Source organism: Colossoma macropomum, unplaced genomic scaffold (genome assembly GCF_904425465.1).
Source record: "Colossoma macropomum unplaced genomic scaffold, Colossoma_macropomum, whole genome shotgun sequence".
NCBI classification, from domain to species: Eukaryota; Metazoa; Chordata; class Actinopteri; order Characiformes; family Serrasalmidae; genus Colossoma; species Colossoma macropomum.
The window spans coordinates 2,961,699-2,984,470 of record NW_023494785.1 but is presented as its reverse complement, the minus strand read 5'-3'; the positions used below and the strand labels follow the sequence as shown (position 1 = coordinate 2,984,470).

At 37.9% G+C, this 22,772-nt stretch overlaps 1 protein-coding gene across 2 annotated transcripts in view; it reads left to right on the top strand.

The window, feature by feature from the left end:
- ntng1a (netrin g1a) overlaps nucleotides 1–22,772 on the top strand; it is a 211,007-nt gene that overhangs the window by 119,849 nt on the left and 68,386 nt on the right. For both annotated transcript variants that reach the window (XM_036581451.1, XM_036581441.1), the window contains exon 4: nucleotides 21,612–21,784. In XM_036581451.1, the coding sequence (XP_036437344.1) occupies nucleotides 21,612–21,784 (173 nt within the window). The remainder of the gene's footprint in view (nucleotides 1–21,611; nucleotides 21,785–22,772) is intronic.

Sequence of the window (22,772 nt, the reverse complement as noted above, 5' to 3'; positions counted from 1 at the left end):
ACCAATTTTCATGTTTACCAAAAGAAAAAATGATGTGATTTATTATTATTTCAACCTCAGATTCCTGGTCTTTACTCATTTTCTGTGAAGAATATATAAAATAACCCATTTTCAGTATATGTGTGTGTGTGTGTGTGTGTGTGAGGGTTGACAACATGGACCGGCTGCTGACTGGCTACAGCTGCTAAAGGAGTGATATTTTAAACATCTGGTATTTTTACATAAATTGTTGTGGCTGTATTGATGTAATAAAACAGTAATGCGGTGGGTCCACCAGACCACTGAGTAACAAACACATCAACAGCACACAGGGTTGACCACAAGGCATTAATAGAGATAGTAATAAGCTAAATATATGCAAAATTCATCATTTATAAAGTACTTTCCACAGGGAGGAGTCTGCCCCAAACCCTAACTTCTAAACTTCAACATACATTTTTAACGATTTTTTTAAAAAGTCATTTTAATTTAGTTTAAAGTGAAGTTGAAAGATTTTGATTGAGTTAAATTTTTAAAGTGAAAAAACTTGAAATAGAAAAGTGCTGTCCCATGTTTTCATGTCAGTGAAAAGTTTTAGTCGGTGGGCGGAGCCTTATTTTAGTCACGACCCTGCATTTTAGAGCAGGAAGTAAGACTGCATCCCTGTCCCTCATGGCCACATGGTCAACACTGTTTTGAAGTAAATCTGTCTCAAAGCCTGAAAATCAGTGTGAAACATTAAGAATCGTCATATTTTCTGCAGTTCAGTAAACTTTTTAGTATTTTAGTGAAAAATATGACGCTTTTATTTGTGTAGAGCCGGTCAAAGCTGTGTTTGCTGGTTCTGTACTGGCTGCATTTTTTGAGCTCAAAATGAGCCAAATTGTCACTGCTGAAACATTTAGTAAAGTTTGGGTAGAGTTAAGATTGTTTATGTAGTGACAAAATGGAACATCATATATTTTAATAAAATAAACATAATTAACTCAGGATTTTGGTTTAAAGTCCAAGTCAATTAAAAGTCTAAAATGAGTTTCCAATTCTGACTTTGACCCAGTTCAGTAGAGCAATACAGACACAGATCAGGCCTAACATTATGACCACCTCCTCGTTTCTACGCTCATTGTCCATTTTATCAGCTCCACTTACTATATAGGTGCACTTTGTAGTTCTACAGTTACAGACTGTAGTCCATCTGTTTCTCTGATACTTTGTTAGCCCCCTTTTACCCTGTTCTTCAGTGGTCAGGACCCCCATGGACCCTCACAGAGCAGGTACTATTTGGGTGGTGGGTCACTGCAGTAACACTGACATGGTGGTGGTGTGTTAGTGTGTGTTGCGCTGGTCTGAGTGGATCAGACACAGCAGTGCTGCTGGAGTTTTTAAACACCTCAGTGTCACTGCTGGACTGAGAATAGTCCACCAACCAAAAATATCCAGCCAGCAGTGTCCTGTGGGCAGCGTCCTGTGACCACTGATGAAGGACTAGAGGATGACCAACACAAACTGTGCAGCAGCAGATGAGCTATCGTCTCTGACTTTACATCTACAAGGTGGACTGACACGGTAGGAGTGTCTAATAGAGTGGACAGTGAGTGGACACAGTGTTTAAAAACTCCAGCAGCACTGCTGTGTCTGATCCACTCGTACCAACACAACACACACTAACACACCACCACAACATTAGTGTTACTGCGGTTACTGCAATGTCCTAACTTTATGTTGTTCCCAAAATACTATAAACTGTGAATAAAGTATGGATTTTGGTGTTGAGTTTATTGCATTGCAATCTACCCTGTATGAATTATTACTGAACAACAATTATTATTATGACAAGTGACCCCAAACCTTTAATCAGTAATGCATAGTTTACACAGTACTAATTTGTGGGGTTTACGCTTCCATTAATTGTCGCATTTACAGTTTTTGTCATATTTACATTACATTACCATTTTTTTCATTATATTTTATTTCACATTTTATTTGTGTATTTTTTATTTTATTTTATTTTATTTTAATTAATTTATTAATTTATCATTTGTCTTGACATTTACAGCTTTTGGCAAATTTACAGTGAGTTTTTTTCATTCTATCTATCTATCTATCTATCTATCTATCTATCTATCTATCTATCTATCTCTTGTCTTGACATTTACAGCTTTTGGCAGATTTACAGTTTATATATGTGTGATGTGGCGTGGCCTTCCTGTCTGAGTGGTAAATTGACCCCCAGTGTGCCTCATAGAGGGCAGCAGTGCTACACTATACACACTGCTATATGACTTGGTTGGTCCACTATATTTAGGGTGAGGAGGGGAAATTGTGTAAATTAGACTTTTTACTGAACTTTTCCTTTATCCCTCCATACATTATTCCACTGGAACTGGTGGGTTACTATGGAAAAGTGTCTGTAGTTTTCCTTTTTTCGCTGCTAAAAAATGGAGGTTTTGAAGAACAGTCACTCATTTGCAGGCTGGCTGGGGACAAAGCCTTTTATGTCCACATTAAAGTACTTGATTTGATCCATTGTGCTGCGGAGAGAAGAACGCAAAGCGTGCTAAGACTTTCCCCTTTTTACCCCCCACCCCTTCTTCTCCTTTTTCATTTTTTGCCTCTTCTTTCTTGGTTGAAGGCACACATTCAACATTCATGGCCGTGACCTGTTTAATGAATGGGGAAAGCTTTTAGCAGCAGTAGGCCTGCTGCTCCTCAGGCTCGCCGTAATGCTCTCTTTGTCACATATTCATGAGTGACGCTCACGCTCAAGCCCACTCAGGACCCCAAACGGCCTGGATAGATGGACTTTCACACCTTGAGTCTGTTTACAGCCTGTTGACTGGAAACAAGTGGTTATAAACAAATGCGAAATACCTGCTTAAAGGGCACATATCAGACATGCTGTGAAGTAAAAGAGTATGATGTACAGCATATTGTAATGTAATTATTGAGTGTGTTTACATGCAATTAATAATCCGATAACTGCAGAAAATCAGATTTTGTCGGTAGTCTGATCAACATGTTCACATGCACTTGAGTAATCAGCTAATGTGGAAACTCTGGGTCTTCATGAGTCAGACAGTAATCAGATTTCTGCTTTACAACCAGCCAATAAACTCACAGAAGAAGATGTGACGTAAAACTCGAACTTCATGCTGGGGCTTTTAACATTGCACCAATTTACTTGAAATATATGAACATACAACATCTAGAAGATGAGGAATATTTAAACCCTTATCTCGTTGAGAATGTAGCTGATTACAGCGTAATCGTCTTAAATCCGGTACCGCTGAAAGAAATCAGAGTAGGAGTTCACATGCACTGAGAAATCTGATTACTGAGCTAAAATCCAGCCTCTTTATCAGATTTCTTAATCGGATTTCTAGATCTAACTTCGATCTAAGAAATCAGTGTGCTGTTTACATGACCAGTTGAATAATCAGATAACTGCAGAAATCCAATTATATTTGGATTATTGAGTGTATGTAAATACACTCATTGTTTCATGATGCACCATCCTCTCAATTCAATTCAATTCAATTATAATGAAACACTGTCAGGTAATTTCTCCAGTGCAGTAAAAATGCAATAGATATATAAACAATACTGCAAAGATGATGGACAAAAGCACAACACAAAAGGTGCATAAATACAGAATGTGTGCAAAGTCAGAACAGTCTGTACAAACAGCCCATAGAATGAAACCTGTTTCAAATTCATTCTTTCTGTGATGTTACATACATCCTCCTATTCAGCTTACAGCAGTTTAGCCCCGCCCACTCACACTGAAGTCATAAGGAGTGTTTCAGCAGGGAATGCATTCTGAATAAGGTGCAATAAGCCACTTACATATATCAGTCTTAAAGTCATAGTAGCAAAAACAGCCTGTTTATAAGTGATAAAGTGATAAAAAGAGGTTGGAAAAAATGATTTTTTTAGCCCATAAAACCACACAAACATCATAAGTGGACCTGTGGGAAAAATTAAATACAAGATTTGTTGTTTTATTGTTTAATTTCAGCTGTGTCTAATGATTGAAATCAGTGCTTTTTAAGTATTAAATGCTGAATTTGTGTCAGATGAGAATGAAAACTTCACACATTTACATACACTATTTACAGTATAGGCGCCCAAAGAGAGAACAAATGCAATTTAATAGTATATGTAGCTTAATTTATTCTTATTTTCCTTCTTATTCTTATTCTTATTGGATTTAAAACCTTTTTACCACTGCAACCTAAACTTTTTACCTAATGCAAAAGTTTGAACACCCCTGGTCAAGTGGCAAGTTTTGTCCAAAATAAGTTAACACATCCTCTACAGGGAACAAACTTATGTTTCTGCAAACTGTTTTTTGAGGAATGAAATGAGTCCCACTTTATATTGTGTCTCTAATAACTGTGTAGTTACATGTGAACAACATATGCAACAACAATGTAACTACTAATGATTAATCACTGTTACAGATGGATTACAGAAGTACATTTTATGCAATTACACAAGTGTATCAACTTCAGTTTTGCCTCATTTAATTACACAAGGGTATCTTAATAGTTGTAACAACCTATTCTCTCTCATTCAATTACATAAGGCTAATAACATATGTAATTACATTTGTAAACAGCAGTTTTTTCCAGCGGTAAAAGGAAGTATGTAATAACTTACATTACGACATTACTTACACTGTATCTACCAGCTTTCCTAACATTTAGCCAGCATTTATGTTGCTAGTGCTGTAACACTGTAACCAGTTTCAGCTTTAAACCATTCTGTAATGTGACAGAACAGCAGACGCCCCCTTATCTGAACATGTAACTTTAATGACATTAATTAAATGTGTTGCATTTCCCCCAAAGCAATGTCTATATTACCACTCCATTATTACACAGTAACTACATAACAACTACACAGGAACTGTCCACTTATTTTAAAGTGTAACTTTACACTACAGGAAAGTTCCTCTGTAGAAGATACACTTGTGTAATTACATAGGCTATACTTCTGTAATCCATCTGTAACATTGACTAACTCATCAGTAGTTACAATGTTGTTACTTATGTTATTCATGTGTAACTACACAGTTATTAGATTACTTAATATAAAGTGGGACCAAAAATGAAACAAAAAATGTAAAATGTGCACAAGCCACATTAAAACCAGCAAATAAACAGTAACTGTACATTAAAATGTCCAGATGTGTGTTCACTGTAGAGGATGTGTTCACTTATTTACTCTTCTAAAATCAACAAAACATGTAATTTGATTGGTTTTCCATATGACTGTACTTTCTTTATTTACTGTTTTGTCTTTTTGGCATTAGGCTGATAACCAAGCATGTTTGCTGTTGCACTGCACTCGTGGATAATAAAGATAATCAGTGTAGCCAACCAAGTTAAGAGAGGGGCATTTTGACTAACTAATTTAGTGGTCGAGTACTTAAACATGAAAAAGATAAGCCATTTTTCAATATTTTAATTAAACAGTCAAATACATGTGCAATTCTTCTGCTTTGCTTTACAATCTCTGCTCATGAACCAGAGCAGGAGCCACTGATTTTGTTCTAGCCAGTTTGTAAATATCATGTTGTTTCTGGAACCCAGCGTAACCATTAAAATGGTGACCCAGACTGTTTAACTCAGGTTAGTTTTTGAGCTCTGGTTCTGTGGTTTAAACTGAGTTAGAGCTTCACACTGTGTACCGTTTCTCAGCCGTCTCTGTGCTAATGGCTCTGTTCCTGGACAGCAGATGAGTGCTGTAGGACACACATCCCTGGCTGACCTTTGACCTCCCTCACATCTGCACCGGTCTGCGAGCTGCTGGTGATGGATTAGGAGTGTTTAATCAGCGCAGTCAGGGACGGAGCCGCAGCCAGTTCATCTTAGCCAGATTCATCTTCAGGAACATCATCAGGTCTCCTGCTCTGTCAGACGCCATGCAGCATTTAAAGGACCCGATAAAGAGCCTCCTGAAGTCCATGTGTTACGTTTGTGTGGTTTTATCTTCATAAAACATTCATAATTAAAATTTTCATGGTGACTTTTTCATGTAACAAAGTAGCACATTACAGTTTAAACTCTGATAATCACATTATAGTTACTGACTTCATAAGAATCTCATTACTTGCTCATTTTATTACTCAGATGGTCTTTCATGGTTCAGGAGCGTTTATGGTGATTCTCCTAAAATGCTTAGAAGAATTAGCATTAGACAAAACCGAGAGATGAAGGAGAGATGAGAGTTTGGCTGCAGATAAGCAGGTAAATGTTATTATCTTTAAATCTGAGCACAGTGTGTGACTTTATTGACATCTCTACTAAAACACAGGAGGAGATTACTGGGCTCTTTATAGTAGCACTTTAGATCAGATCAGTAATAAGTAGGTAATTACATGGTAATATTATAGTAATAAGTTGTGCTAACCTAAAAATTGTGTGCTAATTTTCTAGTTGTCACTAAATAACTAGATAGTAATTGTATCAATACCAGGTCTGTCATAAAATGGAAAAAATAATAATAACAAACTAATTACCTTTAAATAAATGTTCATTTTCCAGTCAATACAAAAATGCAAACTTCTTTTCATCTTGTTTCTCAGTTACTGTATATCAGTTGAAAAAATCAGGTCTACAGAATAATATTAGTAACTGTACTGAAATTATAACTGTACTGAAATTATAACCGTAATTACATTATGAATGTTACTTCATCATAATCATTCAGTGTTATTCTATTACTTCTGTGTGTAGCTCCACCTACAAACAGTGTAGTATCTCAGGAACACATGAGCTAAATATACTGAGATTACACAGAATCTGGGCTGGACAATACAGCACATGTTCCATCTGTATTACATGTTAATAAAACATTATTATTATTATTATTATTATTATTATTATTATTATTATAAATCACAAGCAGGGTAGCTAAAAGTAGCTTAAAACTCAAACCACACCACAACATGTTCTTAATCTTATTATTTTTTATTAACAAATAACATTAATACATTAATTTACAAACTAACCTAAAATTACCTGCTAGTTTCCTATCTATTTATTAACAACAACAACAAAAAAAAAATACACATGTATTTTTTTTAGGTAAGTACAACTTGTTAAGATAATAGTACACTTTCATTACCCATTTATTACCAATCTATAAAGTGCTACCTTCTTTTAGTGAGGAGAAACATCTGAGACTTGATTAATAAATGTATTAATATACTGAGATTACACAGAATCAGGGCTGGAAAACACAGCACATTCCTTTTGTGTTACTTAAGCAATAGAACACTCGAGGTGGTGTGTTATCGTGAAATAACATCACGGCTGTAGATCATCACAGCCATGATGTTATTGGCGATAACACACTCCTCGAGTGTTTTATTGCTTTTATAGAACAGTTAAATAAATAAAGTAATAAATTAATAAACTGGGCCGTGAACGCCGCGTTTAATATGTTTTAATGTTCGCAGTTCCTTCACCAAATTATAGTTCCTTAACGAGCAGCTTGTTGCTACATCAGAGTAACGAGCCCTGCCCACTCGCTGCACAGCCGGCAGTTCATTCTCCAGCTCCTCACGCTAAATTCCCAAACTGTCATCACCAGCAGCTTTTTTGTTTTTAATTGCGGCAGGTTTATGACTCAGTCTGATTTGGTCAGATTCTGAAGATCAGACTACACAATTGGCGAATTGTGTTGGGTTCATTCCTGGCTGATTCCAGGTTGTTTAGCTGTTCTTCTGTCTCAGCTGCCGACTGAAAAGCTGCTCAGTGGTGATGACAGTTTGGGAATTTAGTGTCGTCTCATCTTCAGAGTCTGACCAAATTGGCTGTCGGTCAAATGTGATCTTAAAAGTGTCCATTTTCTGTTTGTGGCAAAGTAAGAAGTAGAAACGTTCAAATGGTTTGAGCATCTCCTACAGCTGTTAAAGTCGTTGCTTAGCAACGGCGTCTCAGTGGAGTGATACAGTGTTTGTGAAAAACCTGTGATGTTATGATGAAATATCAGCACAGTTAGAACGCTTCTCAACCAATCAGCTTGCCGGAACTAACTGTTGTTTAAATGTTAATAAAACACTGTCATTCTATTGTAAAGTTAGGTTTTGGCTTGAGGTTAGGGTTAGGGTTAGGGTTAGGGTTAGGGTTAGATTTAATAAAATCTTTCATAATAAACTTTGCATTTAATAGAAAAATAGTTGAATGTTGCTTAAAGATATACTGAGCATTTACAAACCATCTACAGTGGACCATCCAAATTAAAGGTTACCCCTGTTTCCTTTTCTGAGTAACTAAACTAGAAACACTAAGAGTTTTAGTCTGACTGTGGAGGAGTTCTGCCTGTGTTCAGTCTGTCTGAGAGCTCTGTGTATGCGCATGTGCAGGACGGAGGGTACTATGTGTGTATCTGTGTGTGTTGGGGGGTGGGGGTGTTAGTCCATGGACCAAGTTTGTGCCACATTGTGGGGACCAAAAACCTGTACATACACGGAAGTTGTTGGCACTTTTTTCCTTGTGGGGACCACAAGCTGACCCTACAACGTAAATCATTCAATTTTAATACACTTTAAGGTGAAGCTAAGGTTAGGGTTAGGGTTAGGGTTAAGCTAGTAGTAGTTCTGGTTAAGGTTTCAGTGAGACTAAATTTCTTCTAGAAATGAATGGAGGTCTATGTAATGGTCCCATAATTCACAGAAACAAGACTGAATGTGTGTGGACCTGTCAGCAGTAGGCAGACTCCCCTGTGGCAAACTGTTTGGCAAGTCACACAAACATACACACACACACACACACACACACACACACACACACACACACACTCACACACACACACACACATGCACACACACACACACACTTCACAGCTGCATTAACAGCAGTGTTTCTGTACTTTCTGTTCTTCTGGCCTCCAATTTAAAAAAAAAAAAAAAACAGCTTTACAACTGCCACTAAAAATGAAATGTAGTAAATTCTTACTGAATTATATATGAATATATATATATATGTATATATATATATATATATATATATATATATATATATATATCAAACAAATATCTCTATTTGTATCTCCATTTTTGAGACTCCATGTACCCTTTGTCTTTTCCTTGTGTTAAAATTTCATGATGAAGGGATCAAAGGAAATAATCAAAAAATATTTGAAAAACAGTGACTAAACACCAATTAGCCATAACATTAAAACCATCTCCTTGTTTCTACACTCATTGTCTATTTTATCAGCTCCACTGACCACATAGTCTCACTCTGTAGTTTTACAGTTACAGACTGTAGTCCATCTGTTTCTCTGCATACTTTGTTACTGTGTTCTTCAGTGGTCAGGACCCCCACGGACCCTCACAGAGCAGGTACTGTTTGGGTGGTGGATCATTCTCAGCACTGCAGTAACACTGACGTGGTGGTGGTGTGTTAGTGTGTGTTGCGCTGGTCTGAGTGGATCAGACACAGCAGTGCTGCTGGAGTTTATAAACACCTCAGTGTCACTGCTGGACTGAGAATAGTCCACCAACCAAAAATATCCAGCCAACAGCGTCCTGTGGGCAGCGTCCTGTGACCACTGATGAAGGACTAGAGGATGACCAACACAAACTGTGCAGCAGCAGATGAGCTATCGTCTCTGACTTTACATCTACAAGGTGGACTGACAAGGTAGGAGTGTCTAATAGAGTGGACAGTGAGTGGACACAGTGTTTAAAAACCCCAGCAGCACTGCTGTGTCTGATCCTCTTGCACCAGCACCACATCAGTGTCACTGCCGTGCTGAGAATGACCTACCAGCAAAATAATATCTGCTCTGTGGTGGTCCTGACCATTGAAGGACAGGGTAATAAAGTATGCAGAGAAACCCATGGACTACAGTCTGTAACTGTAGAACTACTACATTAAAGCCGCCTCCTTGTATCTACGCCCATTTTCCACTGTTCACTTACTATATAGGAGCTGATAAAATGGACAATGAGTGTAGAAACAAGAGGGTGGCTTTAATGTTACAATTGCTGTGTGTATCTATGTACAGTACAGTATGTAATATATACTGTAGTGTGTTCTCTGTAGAGGATGTGTTAACACATTTTAATTTAGAAACTCAACAAAACGTCAATCGAGCAGGGATGGCTAAACTTATGCATATACCTGTACAAAACCTTATTTATTTAGAGCTTATATTGCTGGTAAACTGAATGACACAGATACACACTTTGGTCTAAATAGATTCCTCACACTCCTGTCCATTTCAGCCTGATGTGGTAATGCACAGAAAAACATTTATGAAACGATTAACATCCTCAAAATGCACATCAGCAGAATCACTGACGTCTATCTGACCTGCTTCACCACTGAGAACAGAGCCTTTTTCCTCGCTAATGCAGAACACAGCACTTCAGTAGATCAGCCCCCTTTAGCTGCTCGATCACTTTTATTGATCTGAGCTTCGAGTTCAGCAGCTCTGTGCATCTGATTTCATGTGAGTGTGAAATGTTATAAACGTGTTTCTGCTTTCCATTGCTAATTTTTCCTTTCATTGGTTTCATGCAAGATATGAGTGATTGAGTTGTGTGTGTGTATGTGTGTGTGTGTGTGTGTGTGTGTGTGTATGTGTGTGTGTATGTGTGTGTGTGTGTGTGTGTGTGTGTGTGTGTGGGTTTTGGCACTAGAAACTCACTTTTCCAATGGGGAATCATAACCATTAGAGTAAGGGCTTCAGTTTGGTCCAAAAAAAAGTAAAAATTTAGTCCCAAAAAAAGTAAAATATGAAAAAAAATAATAAAAATCTATGATAATGGTCACCTATAGCATTTCTAATAGCATGTTAGCACTAAGCTAATACTCATGGTCATTAATCTTTTTTGAATGTTCTAAATTAAACTCAGACATTTGAAGCATGTAAAATATATTCCATATGATTTATTCAAAGTTTGTAATGGACATTAAATCATATTTCACCTTTGTGTCTAACTACTGACCGAAATCTGGTTACACTACAGCTTGGATTCACAGCCAGAGATGTATTTAGACAATATTTTAATAACTACATATAGCAGCTATATATATATATATATATATATATATATATATATATATATATATATATATATATATATATATCTGTCAGAACAACATTTCCATTTTTGTATCTCAGTTTTTTACATAGTTTGAAAATTCCTGTTACCCTTTACATTGTATGTAAGTTACATTATGAACTGATAATGCCGCTGCTTGTATCTAAAAAATGATAACTTTACAGGAGAAGCAAAAAACATACCTTACTTTTAATGTAAATCAATGGAACCAGATGTTTTTCAAAGTCTATGCATATATATATATATATATATATATATATATATATATATATATATATATATATATTCTTTATCTAGGTAGCTAGACAAAGCTAAACAAGCACTCCTATTGGTTAGGACTTCAGGAACTGAAGAGGAGTTCTAACACATTACATCAATTATCAGCATTGTTACGTAGTGACAGCGGAATCAACCAATCATGTTTTGATTTACAATGGGACCAATTACATGATCTGATGTTGGATTAGTTCTTTGTCACAAACATCACTCTGACTTATCCCAGATGTCCTGGATGGAGCTCCATCACTCCAGAGAACACAGTTCAACTACTCCACAGTCCCAATGCTAGGGGGATATCTAGTCCACGCTTGGCACTGGACTTAGGCTCATGTGCAGCTGTTCCAGAGGGACCCATTCTAATGATCAGTGCTTCTCTATGGAGATTATACAAGCTGTGTAAATGCTAATGTCAGCAGTGGCTGCAGCTGAATTCACTAATCCGAAGGGCTGCCTGGATACTGTAGGACATGCAGTGTAAATTATAATGTAACCATACAGTCTGTGGTACCTTTAGCCTTAACTGCCAGACTAAAGTAGATTTAGAACGATCTGCTGTTCTTTGAACCGATTTCCACTGGCCTGTCATAAGAGCTAATGTCCTGCTTCTGCTGCAGGCTCTTTAGAGTGAACTCCACTCACACTCTTAATGGGCCGTTTAAGCAAATCTGGGTTTTCATTCAGTAAAGCTGAGAGTCTGTGTGTGTGCAATGCACTATGATAGCTAGACATTGACAGCTGCTGTGTGATACTGTAAATCTGTTGATTTGGCCATTTTAACACTATTTCGTTATTATATGTGCAAACGCTGATGAAGTACAATATGACTGTACACTCGATTTCAGTTCTGGAGGGACAGAGTTACAGTTTTGCTCTTATCCAGTGAAACTTACAATTTAGTGTCACAGCGGTAAGTGAATGCAGATTTAGGAGTCTTGCCCAGGGACTGTTGGTATAGCGTGGTGAGCTTGCCCGGGCGGTGATTTGAACCCCAGAATACAGGGCTGTGGTGTTATCCATTACGCTATCTGCTTGCTAGACTGTGTGGTTGGTATAGTGTAGTGGGTAACACCTCTGCTTTCTACTCTGTAGACTGGGGTTCAACTCCTACCTGGGTAAACACCCTACACTATTCCAATAAGTGTCCTTGGGTAAGACTCCTAACACTACCTTCACCTACCTGTGTAAAATAACCAAAATGTAAGCCACTCTTGATAAGAGCATCAGCCAAATGGATAAAAGCATGTCTCCAGAAAATTATTCAAGTTGAAATTTCTATGTTGTATTATGTTTGAAACTATATTTTGTAAATCTGATCTTGTGTTTACATGCTGGCACTGAAAAACACAGTTCCTTTCTTGTAGCAGAATTGGTATAATTAGCAACGGTCAGACTGGGATCATCGAGTTATGGTATTGTGGTATCAGGTCTTGCTTTCACAGATCCCCCAGACCCAATTTTTAAATATCTGGAGTTTCAGACCCAACGTCCCTTTACAGGAATGCTAGTATTACTAAAAAACTGAATGATTGACAGATGAAATAGCAGATAATTGAACGATTGCTAAGCAGTGATTGGAGGAAAAAATGAAGCAAACATTCAGAAACGACTTGGAGAGCATCAGGTCTATGATTAGCTGTAACATAATGATAATGTTGAAATTAGTTAAGGTGCAAGACAAAACAGCTGTTTAAATGTTGATAGAATTGCTCATGGGGGCCCCCTAGTGGCACAGGCCCATAAAACCCATGCGGTGATCTGGGCCTGGCAATGGTACGTGACCAACAGCTGCATGCAGCCATGTAAATGTAGCCATGGTGGCAGCATTGCTGGTTTAACAGTGCTGTTCCTGTTTGTGTGGGATGATGATGGTTTTAGCCACTGTTTTATTTTTAAAAGTATATTGGACACACTCTAATGTTTCTAATGGTCTGTTTGCTCTTAATTTTGGTTTGTTGTAAATGTATGTCTGGACCTCAGTGCCCTGTTTATTTCACTGACTCAGCTGAAGGCAGAAGCTGGGAAATATTGACCCCTTTCACAGTAGCCATGAAATGCATTTTTCTGCTTGTTTTGAAGATCCATCAGTTTTTGCACTGTACACTGTTTTCCTCAATAATGTTAATTAAATAATCTTATATTTCAATTTAAATGTATATGATTCACAAAATGAACTGAAGTTCCAACCTGATAGGTAAACAAACAAACTAACAATTCTAAAAGTGTTTTATTGTATTTAAATGTTATTTTTATGGTAGTTTGATTTTGCTATCAAGAAAGCAGGTTTGAAATTAAAAGAAAAATTACACCACACAAAAATATATTGCGTAAATAGTATGTTTCAATACATAGGTCACTTCACGGTCAGACTTTTTGAAAAAGGGGCCCCCTCCCAAGACCAATAAGATTCAGATTGGATATGGAATTGAATCTGTCTCCAAAAATATGAAATATTGAAACCACATTTGAATGTAAATATTTGGATTTATAAACTTGGGTCCTGTGTTTGTTTTTGCTGTAAATAAAAACAAGCTGATGTCAACTGAATATTCAAATCAGTCTGATTTGCTTTGTAACCCTCAGCTCATTTGTGATCCTGTCTCGATTTGCCATTGTGCTATTATTTTCTGATCCTTTTCTGCTCTCCCATTTTCTAGCTGGGCTTTTTTACATGCTGACTCGAGCAAAACGTTTACTCACACAGCTTCAGTGACCCCAGTCACCTGCGTTACTATAACACCTGCACGTTTGATTCAGTTTAATTGACTCACTATATTTTGCGCACTTAAGGGCTGTTCTGCTCTTCCGCCTCTCATTTCGGTTGGATCAGCAGGCCCGGCCATGCATGTGTCGGCATTCATTTGGGGGTAATTGCTATTAATTATCTCCTGATAAGCAAGGCGGTCTCCAGCAGAAAGAGGCAGAAATTACCCGTTTTGTTGCCGGTCGCTTCACCGCCAAGGGAGATGATGAAACATGAGATGGTTGAGCAGTGGTGCTGTATTTTCAAACAGGCACTTCAGAGTAACAGAAGTATCTACAGTAGAGGTTAATGTACAAGTTAATGATCACAGTCATGTGATCCAGTATTAGAAAAAAGGGGGATCTGGCTTTTGACCAGATAACATTACTGATATTACAAACCAAAACCTCTTAACAGTTATCAGCACCACCATATACTCACTGCCATAATTATAACTCATGTCTGATACAGTCTTTTTGTAGGAGATGGATTCTTAAAGCTGCACTGTAAGTATTGTTGAAATAAAGAAGTAGCATTACTGAGTCAGGAGAAACACACTAAAATATGGTGTGCATGCACAGCTATGAGTTGCCCTGAAATAATAGTTCTAAAGTCAGAAGCATCAGGTCAGATTTTTATTAAGTCATAAAAGCAGAATCAGCATTATACTTAGGAAGATGCCAAATTTTGACTAAGTTCTCTTTGAATTCTCTTTCAACATGCTCACAATCATCAGATCCATCCTCCCGGGAAGTGGTCTGAAGCACAACCCATGTAACAAAACCCACAGGTTGCAATAAGCAGTTACACATTTCCTCCAGAGAGGTCTTCAAATCCCCCGAATCCCCAAATCTTACACAGTGTAGCTTTAAGTTACTGTATCGACATTTTATTCAGAACCATTTCCGTTGGTCCATTCACAATGAAATATTCACACAATGCAAAGTGTTTGATATGATATAGACAATGTAGCCAAGTTTATATCCATGTCATGCTTGTGAAAACACTTCTGAGAAGGTGGAGCTTACTGAGGTAATGGACAACTTAAAATCGTAAATATGCATTTGTAACACATATAAATATATGAATGTAAGGCAAGCTGACAGGTCTAGTGCTGAGTGATGGAGGCTTAACTGTGTAGAATGTGGGCTCATTAGTTGGGAAGCAACAGGTCACTTTTGCCTTTTTTATTAGCATTAGAAATGCTTATTAATGTTTTTTAAAGTGTTTATGATTTAATAAATAACCTATAATAAACCAAATTTAAGCCATTCATAAACACTATAAGGGTAGTCTCACTGTAAAGTTGATACAATATTGAAAGATGCTTTATTTCTCCAGAGACAAAGTGAAAATATAAAGAAAGACAGTCTTTTAAATAGTGCCTAACAAATTCCCTTAACCGTGGTAAAATCACAGTAAAGCACACTCTCACTTGGCATTTTGATTTATTTTAGGCTTTTTTTGTTTTGTTTGTAATATACCAATTTTACCTAAATTGATGTGGATACCTTGAGGGAGCGAATCATTTTCCAGCTGTGGCTGCCGTGCCCTCTAGCGCCACCTTTGTTCAGCCAGTGCAGTTGAGAGGAAGGTGCAACCAATGGCAGAGTCAAATTCTCTTCTTTGGTCCTGTTTTTTATTATAATTTTTTTTATTTTTTTTTGTCCACCTCCTTATTGTCAGTCAGGCCTCCATTATTTTAGAGGTCACAGACTCAGCGCTCGAGGCCAGAGTATGAAGGCAGACTTACTTGGCAGCGAGGTGGCAATTTCTCCAGGAGACAAATAAATAAATAAATAAATAAATAAATAAATAATAACTCCATAACAGTTTGCTGCATCTCCTGTCTTTCAAGGAGAACTTTAAGGATTTTTTTGTGTCTGAGAGACAGCAAAGAGATGTACAGCATTGATCTCCAACTGTACCATGTTAACCTGTCTGAGCAATTGGAGCGCAAGGCCTCATGGGTATTTCTATGAATACATGCTGTGACCTCCAGCAGATGCATGTTGCCACTCTCAGTGGTGCCCAAGGCTATGTGTCTCATTGAAACCTGCAGACAAACAAAATGTGCATTTATAATAGATGCTTGTTCTGCGGGGAGTCTATCTGAATGAAAAATACATCGAAGAAAAGAGTGCCCCGCTTCACCCCCAAAGAATGGAGGCAGAAAGTAATAGCAGAGGAAGCGGGGACAGTAGATATGTCATTAAAGTCTGATTAAACACGCTCTGAATCACAAATGGCTCCCCATTGGATGTGCAGAGCACTGTTTGGGTGCGCAAGCCATTATATCATGACCTGTGTCTGGGGTGCACTGTATAGCAAGTAAGAAGCTGTTTGAGATTCAGCTTGTTGGTTGTAGTGGAACTGACTGCAGAGACCCAAAATAAGGAGAGCTATTCTTTCTGTTGAGTTTAAAACACATTTCTGATTTTTTTTCCTTCATTTTTTTTCAAAAGTTTTGTGTAATTAAATGGTTTAAATGTAAACAGAGTCATTCAGAGTGGTTTGGTGTACAATGCTCTGTTATTCACAGTGGTGGTGATAGGAACCAGACGTCCACCTCTAAAAGCTCCTTTGCAGAAAATTATTACTTGAAATGGTTATGAATTCACTGCCTCAAATCTGAGACATTGTTTTATGATAGTTTGGAGAAGATTTTGGCTAAAACGTATACTTTTATTAAGTCCATTTATGGGGGAGGGGTACAAAGGTTATGTGTCATTTGTAGAGGTGATGTGTAGGTTGTTTGTATAAAAACAATATAACCTACTACTACAATACTGACATTTCATGCAGGGTGTTTTGAGGCCAAGTCCTCATAGTCCCCAAAGAAAACATATTATTTCAGATTTTCCACTGTTTTACCATTATAAATATAAACATTCCACTATAAAAACTCAGAAGACACATATAGGTTCACCGGTGCATTGGAATGTTTCCTTTGTGTTCCCATAGCAACGTCACCTGTGAATTTTCACAGCAGCCAGACAGATGTTTCTCCAGATTCACGCTGAAGACTGTTTTTATACCTTAAACAGTTTGAAGACTTTTTTATACCTTAAACAGTTTGAAGACTGTTTTTGTATTTTTATACCTTAAAAGTAACATTTTAGTGTTTTTTTAAGTCTCAAAATTTGTAAATTATTATAATCTCAGTGTTTGTACTGTGAATGAGATCCAGCCAGGCTAAAATACAGCCTCCATGGGGGGGCTTGGGGGGGTTGGGGCTGTAGACCACCAAATTAAACAATACGAGAATTCCATATCCCTTCTTATACATTCAAAACAGTTCATGTTTGGACCTTTTTTATTTGTAGAGTCATCAAAAATGTGCTATAGATGTGTACAGTTTTATGGTGCTAATAGTTGCTCTCCTATATTCAATACTAGTTGGTTAGACAGCCTCTTTTCACTAATCATATTTAATTTGACACTGATATTTGTATGTATTTATGTTAAAAAGCTTGCATGGTTCAGATAACAGAATTATATGAATGATTTGCATCATTTGTCCTACCCTCTTAGTCGGTTACAGCCTGTTACAGTTATAATAACATTTGCACTCTCTTTAGACTGAATTGTTCATAAACTGCAGGTGCAAAGTTTTTTTTTTCTTTCTTTCCTTTTTTTTTTAGAGTTGCTTGTTTGAAAACTATATATCGCATTGCCTTGAATAATTATCAAAAAGTAATTATTAGATTACACAGTTACAAAATTATTTAAGTACAAATTCCTTGAATTAATTTACAGGTTCTAGTCTTCTGACTTTTTTGTTTGTTTTGATGTCAAAAAATGACAAAAAAAGAAAAACAGTAGAAACTTGTGCTTCTTCCTGCAAAACAAGATGGTGCACAATAGCTTTCCATCTAATTCAAATCGTAATAAAATGAACATAAAGTTCTTTCAGTGAGCAAAGAAACAGAAATATTTCATATAAAATTGCTTTGCTTTTATTGCCAGTCATAATTGCGGTTTTTAAGGGCTGTAATCGCTCCACATTGAAATGAATCTGCACTTTTCTACATCTTTTCTCACCATGGTGATGCCTGTCTCCACGGTGATCGGACTGTAATGAGAGTTTTCTGGTACCAGTGGCGATGTAGCCATGCCAACGGCGAAAACGCCGGAGGGTCCCTGATGTGTGTGCTTCATTAAAACAGGCCTGTCGCGTAGCAGGCTGATGATTAAAATGTTTCTGCCGTTAAGGAGACCTGAAGGTCACAGCGTAAAAGACACCCAGTGGAATATCACAGAGTACAGGGTGCTTTTTAAATTGGATTACATTATATTAGATTAGATTAAAGTTGTTGTCAACCGCGGTGGAAGTAAAGCTTTGACTTCTTCTTCCATAAAGAAACATTTATGACCAAGTTTTGGCTTTATGGCCTGAACTGAAGGTCCAGCTCTAATAATTATGGTCCAGAACTGATCAACACAATATCACATGGTTTTATCCATCACTGGATGAAAGAATAGTTGTTTATTTTCCACACACTCATGGTTTCCTCACATGAAAAGTTCAGAACTTTGTCCTTAAAGGCATCATTTTGTACTACAAAAGCAAATCCATATATCCCTATATGGATCGTTCTACTTAATTGTTTCAGAGTTGATTGATTTGTCAATTTGTCTGAGCCATTCAGAGTGGTTTGGTGTGAAACGCTCTGTTCTAGAGAAACTTACAGAGTCAGAATTGTCCACAGTGGTGGTGACAGGAACCAGACGTCCACCTCTAAAAGCTCCCTCACAGAAAGTTACTACATGAAATGGTTATGAATTCACTGCCTGATGACTGAGACACTGTTTTACGATAGATTTGAGAAGATTTTGGCCAAAAACATATACTTTTTTAAATCTATTCATGGTGGACAGACACATGCTGGGCATTATGAGGCCAAATCCTCAAAGTCCCCAAAGAAAACTTATTATTTCAGATTTTCCCATCATCAACATTCCATATAAACTCAGAAGACTCATGTAGGTTCATTGGTGGTTTTGGATGGTAAATAAAATGTCTATATTTGTGTTGTAGTCATGGCGACCCCTGGTTCCTATCACCACCACTGTAAAGACATCTGAACCATTTCACACCAAACCACGCTGAATCACTCTGTTTACATCTCACACACTTACACAGAAAATTTTGAAAAGAAATTGGTGGAATTGCTCTTTACGTATTGTGATATTGTTTATTTGTCTATGTCGCCTAAATCACCACACGTGGTTTGCATTATTGTCTTAGAATAAACTTTTGACGGCCTGTTCAGCTGTAGTTTGTTTTGCTGTGGTGAAGTGTATGGTTGTTTAGCTGGACCTGTCCAGTGTGGAAGTTGCTGTCCAGTAACTGTAATCGTGGGTGAGCGCTGAGTGAGTCCAGCTGGACTCTGCAGTGAGGAGTCACATTAAAGGACAGATTTTTCAGTCTGGATATGAATCATACTGAGAGAGAGAGCACAGGTGCAGCATGTCCGCCCACGTTCAGCCAGCGTTTGACTCCGCTCCACACCCAGGAGACCACCGCCACCAGCCCACCAGCACAGTAAACAAACCCTTCAGCTTCACCTCACACTGTAACCTCTCCACCCCCCCTCCACACACACACACACACACAGCAAAATCAATACTGACATTTTACTGTAGAGAGAGAGACAGAGAGAAAGAGAGAGAGACAGGGAGAGAGAGACAGAGAGAGTGAGAGAGAGAGAGACAGAGGGAGGGATAGAGAGAGAGACAGAGAGAGAGAAAGAGAGAGAGAGACAGACAGACAGAGACAAAGCGACAGAGATTTTTGGCTAAAATAAAATGAAATATGCAAATAATCACTCGTGACAAGATGTGGAAATCTTTTCTCTCGAGTCTAGTTGAGCTCAAAATGAGACATTTACACTATTTTTCCCCGCTTACCTCAAATGTAGTCAATCAGCCAAGACACTGGTGTCTCAGGTTGGCTTCTTTAGTTGGAGCTCTGGAGTTGTGAAACTAAAGCTGGGTTACACTACATGATTTTACCCCAATTTCAGCCCCGATTCTCAGTTGTGCTGAGTCTGAGCTGGTCAGCTCTAGTCTGCAGATTTTTGGGTCAGTCGGAGTCGACAGTCGGAGAGAGATTCGAGTCTTGTTTGAGGGGCACAGACTCAGATTTCTTTCCTCCCGGTCGCGTTTCAGACCAGTTTGAGTTTATCAAACATGTTTGATTTTTACGACCCGACTCTGAGTGTAATCTAGTGAAAACTGGTCAACGACTCAATCTAAACAGGTTCCTGCAACAACCAATGAAAACAGAGAGCGTGAAGGAAGAAAATACAGCAAGTAAAAAGTAACTGCTCTATACAGTTCTATACAGAACCATGGACACTCACCCTTTCTGAAAAGCGTTCTATATGGTACCAAAAAGGGTTCTTCTATTGTCACGATGTCAAACTCGTAACAGTAACAAAACCCTTTTTGGTGCCATTCAGAGCCATATACAACACATTCCCCATCAATCTGAAGAACCATGCAAAGAACCATTTATTCATGCAAATGGTTCTTGGAGTGTTCATGGTTCTGTATAGAACCATTTTGTTTACTAAAGAAGCTTTAAAGCACCATCTTTTTAAGTGTGTAGTAGTCTCTGTATAATAAACATGCTATGATGTTATGTAAGGATATCAAAATGATACACTCCAAACTGATTTTTCAAAGGTTCTTAGGTAACAAAAGTAGTTCTATATAGAACCATAAATGCTGAAAGAACCCTTTGCAAGAATAAATGGTTCTTTGAGCATTTGTGCTTCCATATAGAACTATGTTCTTTACTAAAGAAGCCTTTGAAGAACCACTTTAGAGTGTATCATTTTGATTTTCAGACTTTTAGGGGGTCCAAAGGATTCATGCATGTGTCCTGGACCCACCAGGACCCCCTGTATTTCACACCTTGCTGTTACTTCACCAATCAGCATAAGTGAAGTTGTTCAGTATCTCTAATAGTCTTGATTATGTGGTTTGACCACTGTAATCTATAAACCTGGACTTAAAGGTTAAGCCAGCGGAGCTATTGTATCCAGTGCCTTTGGCTATAATATTTGTTCGTTTTGCACCTGCGAATGTGACCTTAACGTAATTATGCTTCTCCACAGGGACAATTACAAATAAGATATTTCAAAGGGGGGAAAAGGAGTGAGAGAGGTGGAAAAAAACAGCAAAAAACAGAAAATAATGATGTTGATTTAACGGAAAGCCTTGGAGTTTTGTGCTGGTTTTGAAGCTCTTTTCAGGAAACTTTAGATTCAGACGACCACATACCGACATACATTCAGTTGAAATGCTAATGAACTTCCAAGGTCACTCTGGCCTTCAACAGCAGTTTTTAGATCCTCTCTCTCTCTCTCTCTCTCTCTCTCTCTCTCTCTCTCTCTCTCGTTCTCTCACTCTTTCTCCAGCTCTGTGTTCTCTCCAGTAATTGAACTTAGCGAGTGGAAATCCACGAGGGTAGATTTTTTTTAGTTCCTCTATCTCTCTCTGTTTTTCTGACAGGTGTAAGTGCAACCTTCACGCTAACAGCTGCGTGTTTGAGAAGGAGAAGCTGAGCTGCGAGTGCGAACACAACACCACGGGGCCGGACTGCGGACGCTGTAAGAGGAATTATCAGGGACGAGCCTGGAGCGCCGGATCATACCTGCCCATACCCAAGGGCACCGCCAATATCTGTGAGTACCAACACGTAGACGTGCTGTGTTAGGGCGGGACGGTGCATGTCCACTCAGATATTTACTCAACCATTATTGTATGTCCAGTATTTGATCATGATCTTTATATAATGTGTGGATTCCTGCTCTGTGGTGTGTGCAAAACTGAACTTCCCCAACTGATTATGCCGATAATTTTACTTAATAAAATCACTTAAAACAGTCTGGAAATAGGTTAAATGGTCTTAAAACAAGCTTAAAACGATCTCAACAAAGACATTTTGGATACATCAACTAGATTTAAGATCATTTTACTTGACAAGATACTTTTTTTGCTGTCTGGTTCTAAAGGTCATTTTTCAGCTGTGAAAAAATCCTCCTTAGGGCCCCAAAAAGTCTAGAGCCCTGGTTTTACAGTCATGTTTTTGGTACACTCTAGAAATAGTGGCTCTTTAGTACAGAGAATGGTTCTAAATAGAACCCTGAACACTCAGGCTTAAATGGTTCTTTGCATTGTGAAATGGATTGATGAAGATGGTTCTATATAGCACCAAAAATGTTTATTTATTGTTACAGTGTCAAACTTGTAACAACGCAGGAACCCTTTTTGGGTTTTTTTTCAAACTAAAAGGACACTTTTGTCCTTAAAATGTGCCAAAAGGCTTTTGTCCCTTTTGTTCTGCTCATAAATGACCCCTCACTGTTACCCTCTAACAGTGGCCTCATGCTCCACTCTCAGAGCCCATTACCCTACTTCCTCCTCTAAAACCCAAACCCAAAGAAAAGGAGGCACTACAGCAGGACGAGGGGTCTAACTGGATACCAACACATTATTCAGGGGCGTAGCTAGAACCTTTAGAATAAGGTGACCAGGTTAGAACCAGAGATTTTATTGCAGTAGCAATGAAAATGCTGCTAGGAAAAAAACGAAATAAAATACGGCTACTGCTAAAAATTTACATAAAAAAGTGATGCATTGTTTATTTTCTGTATGGAACTAAAACTGTGC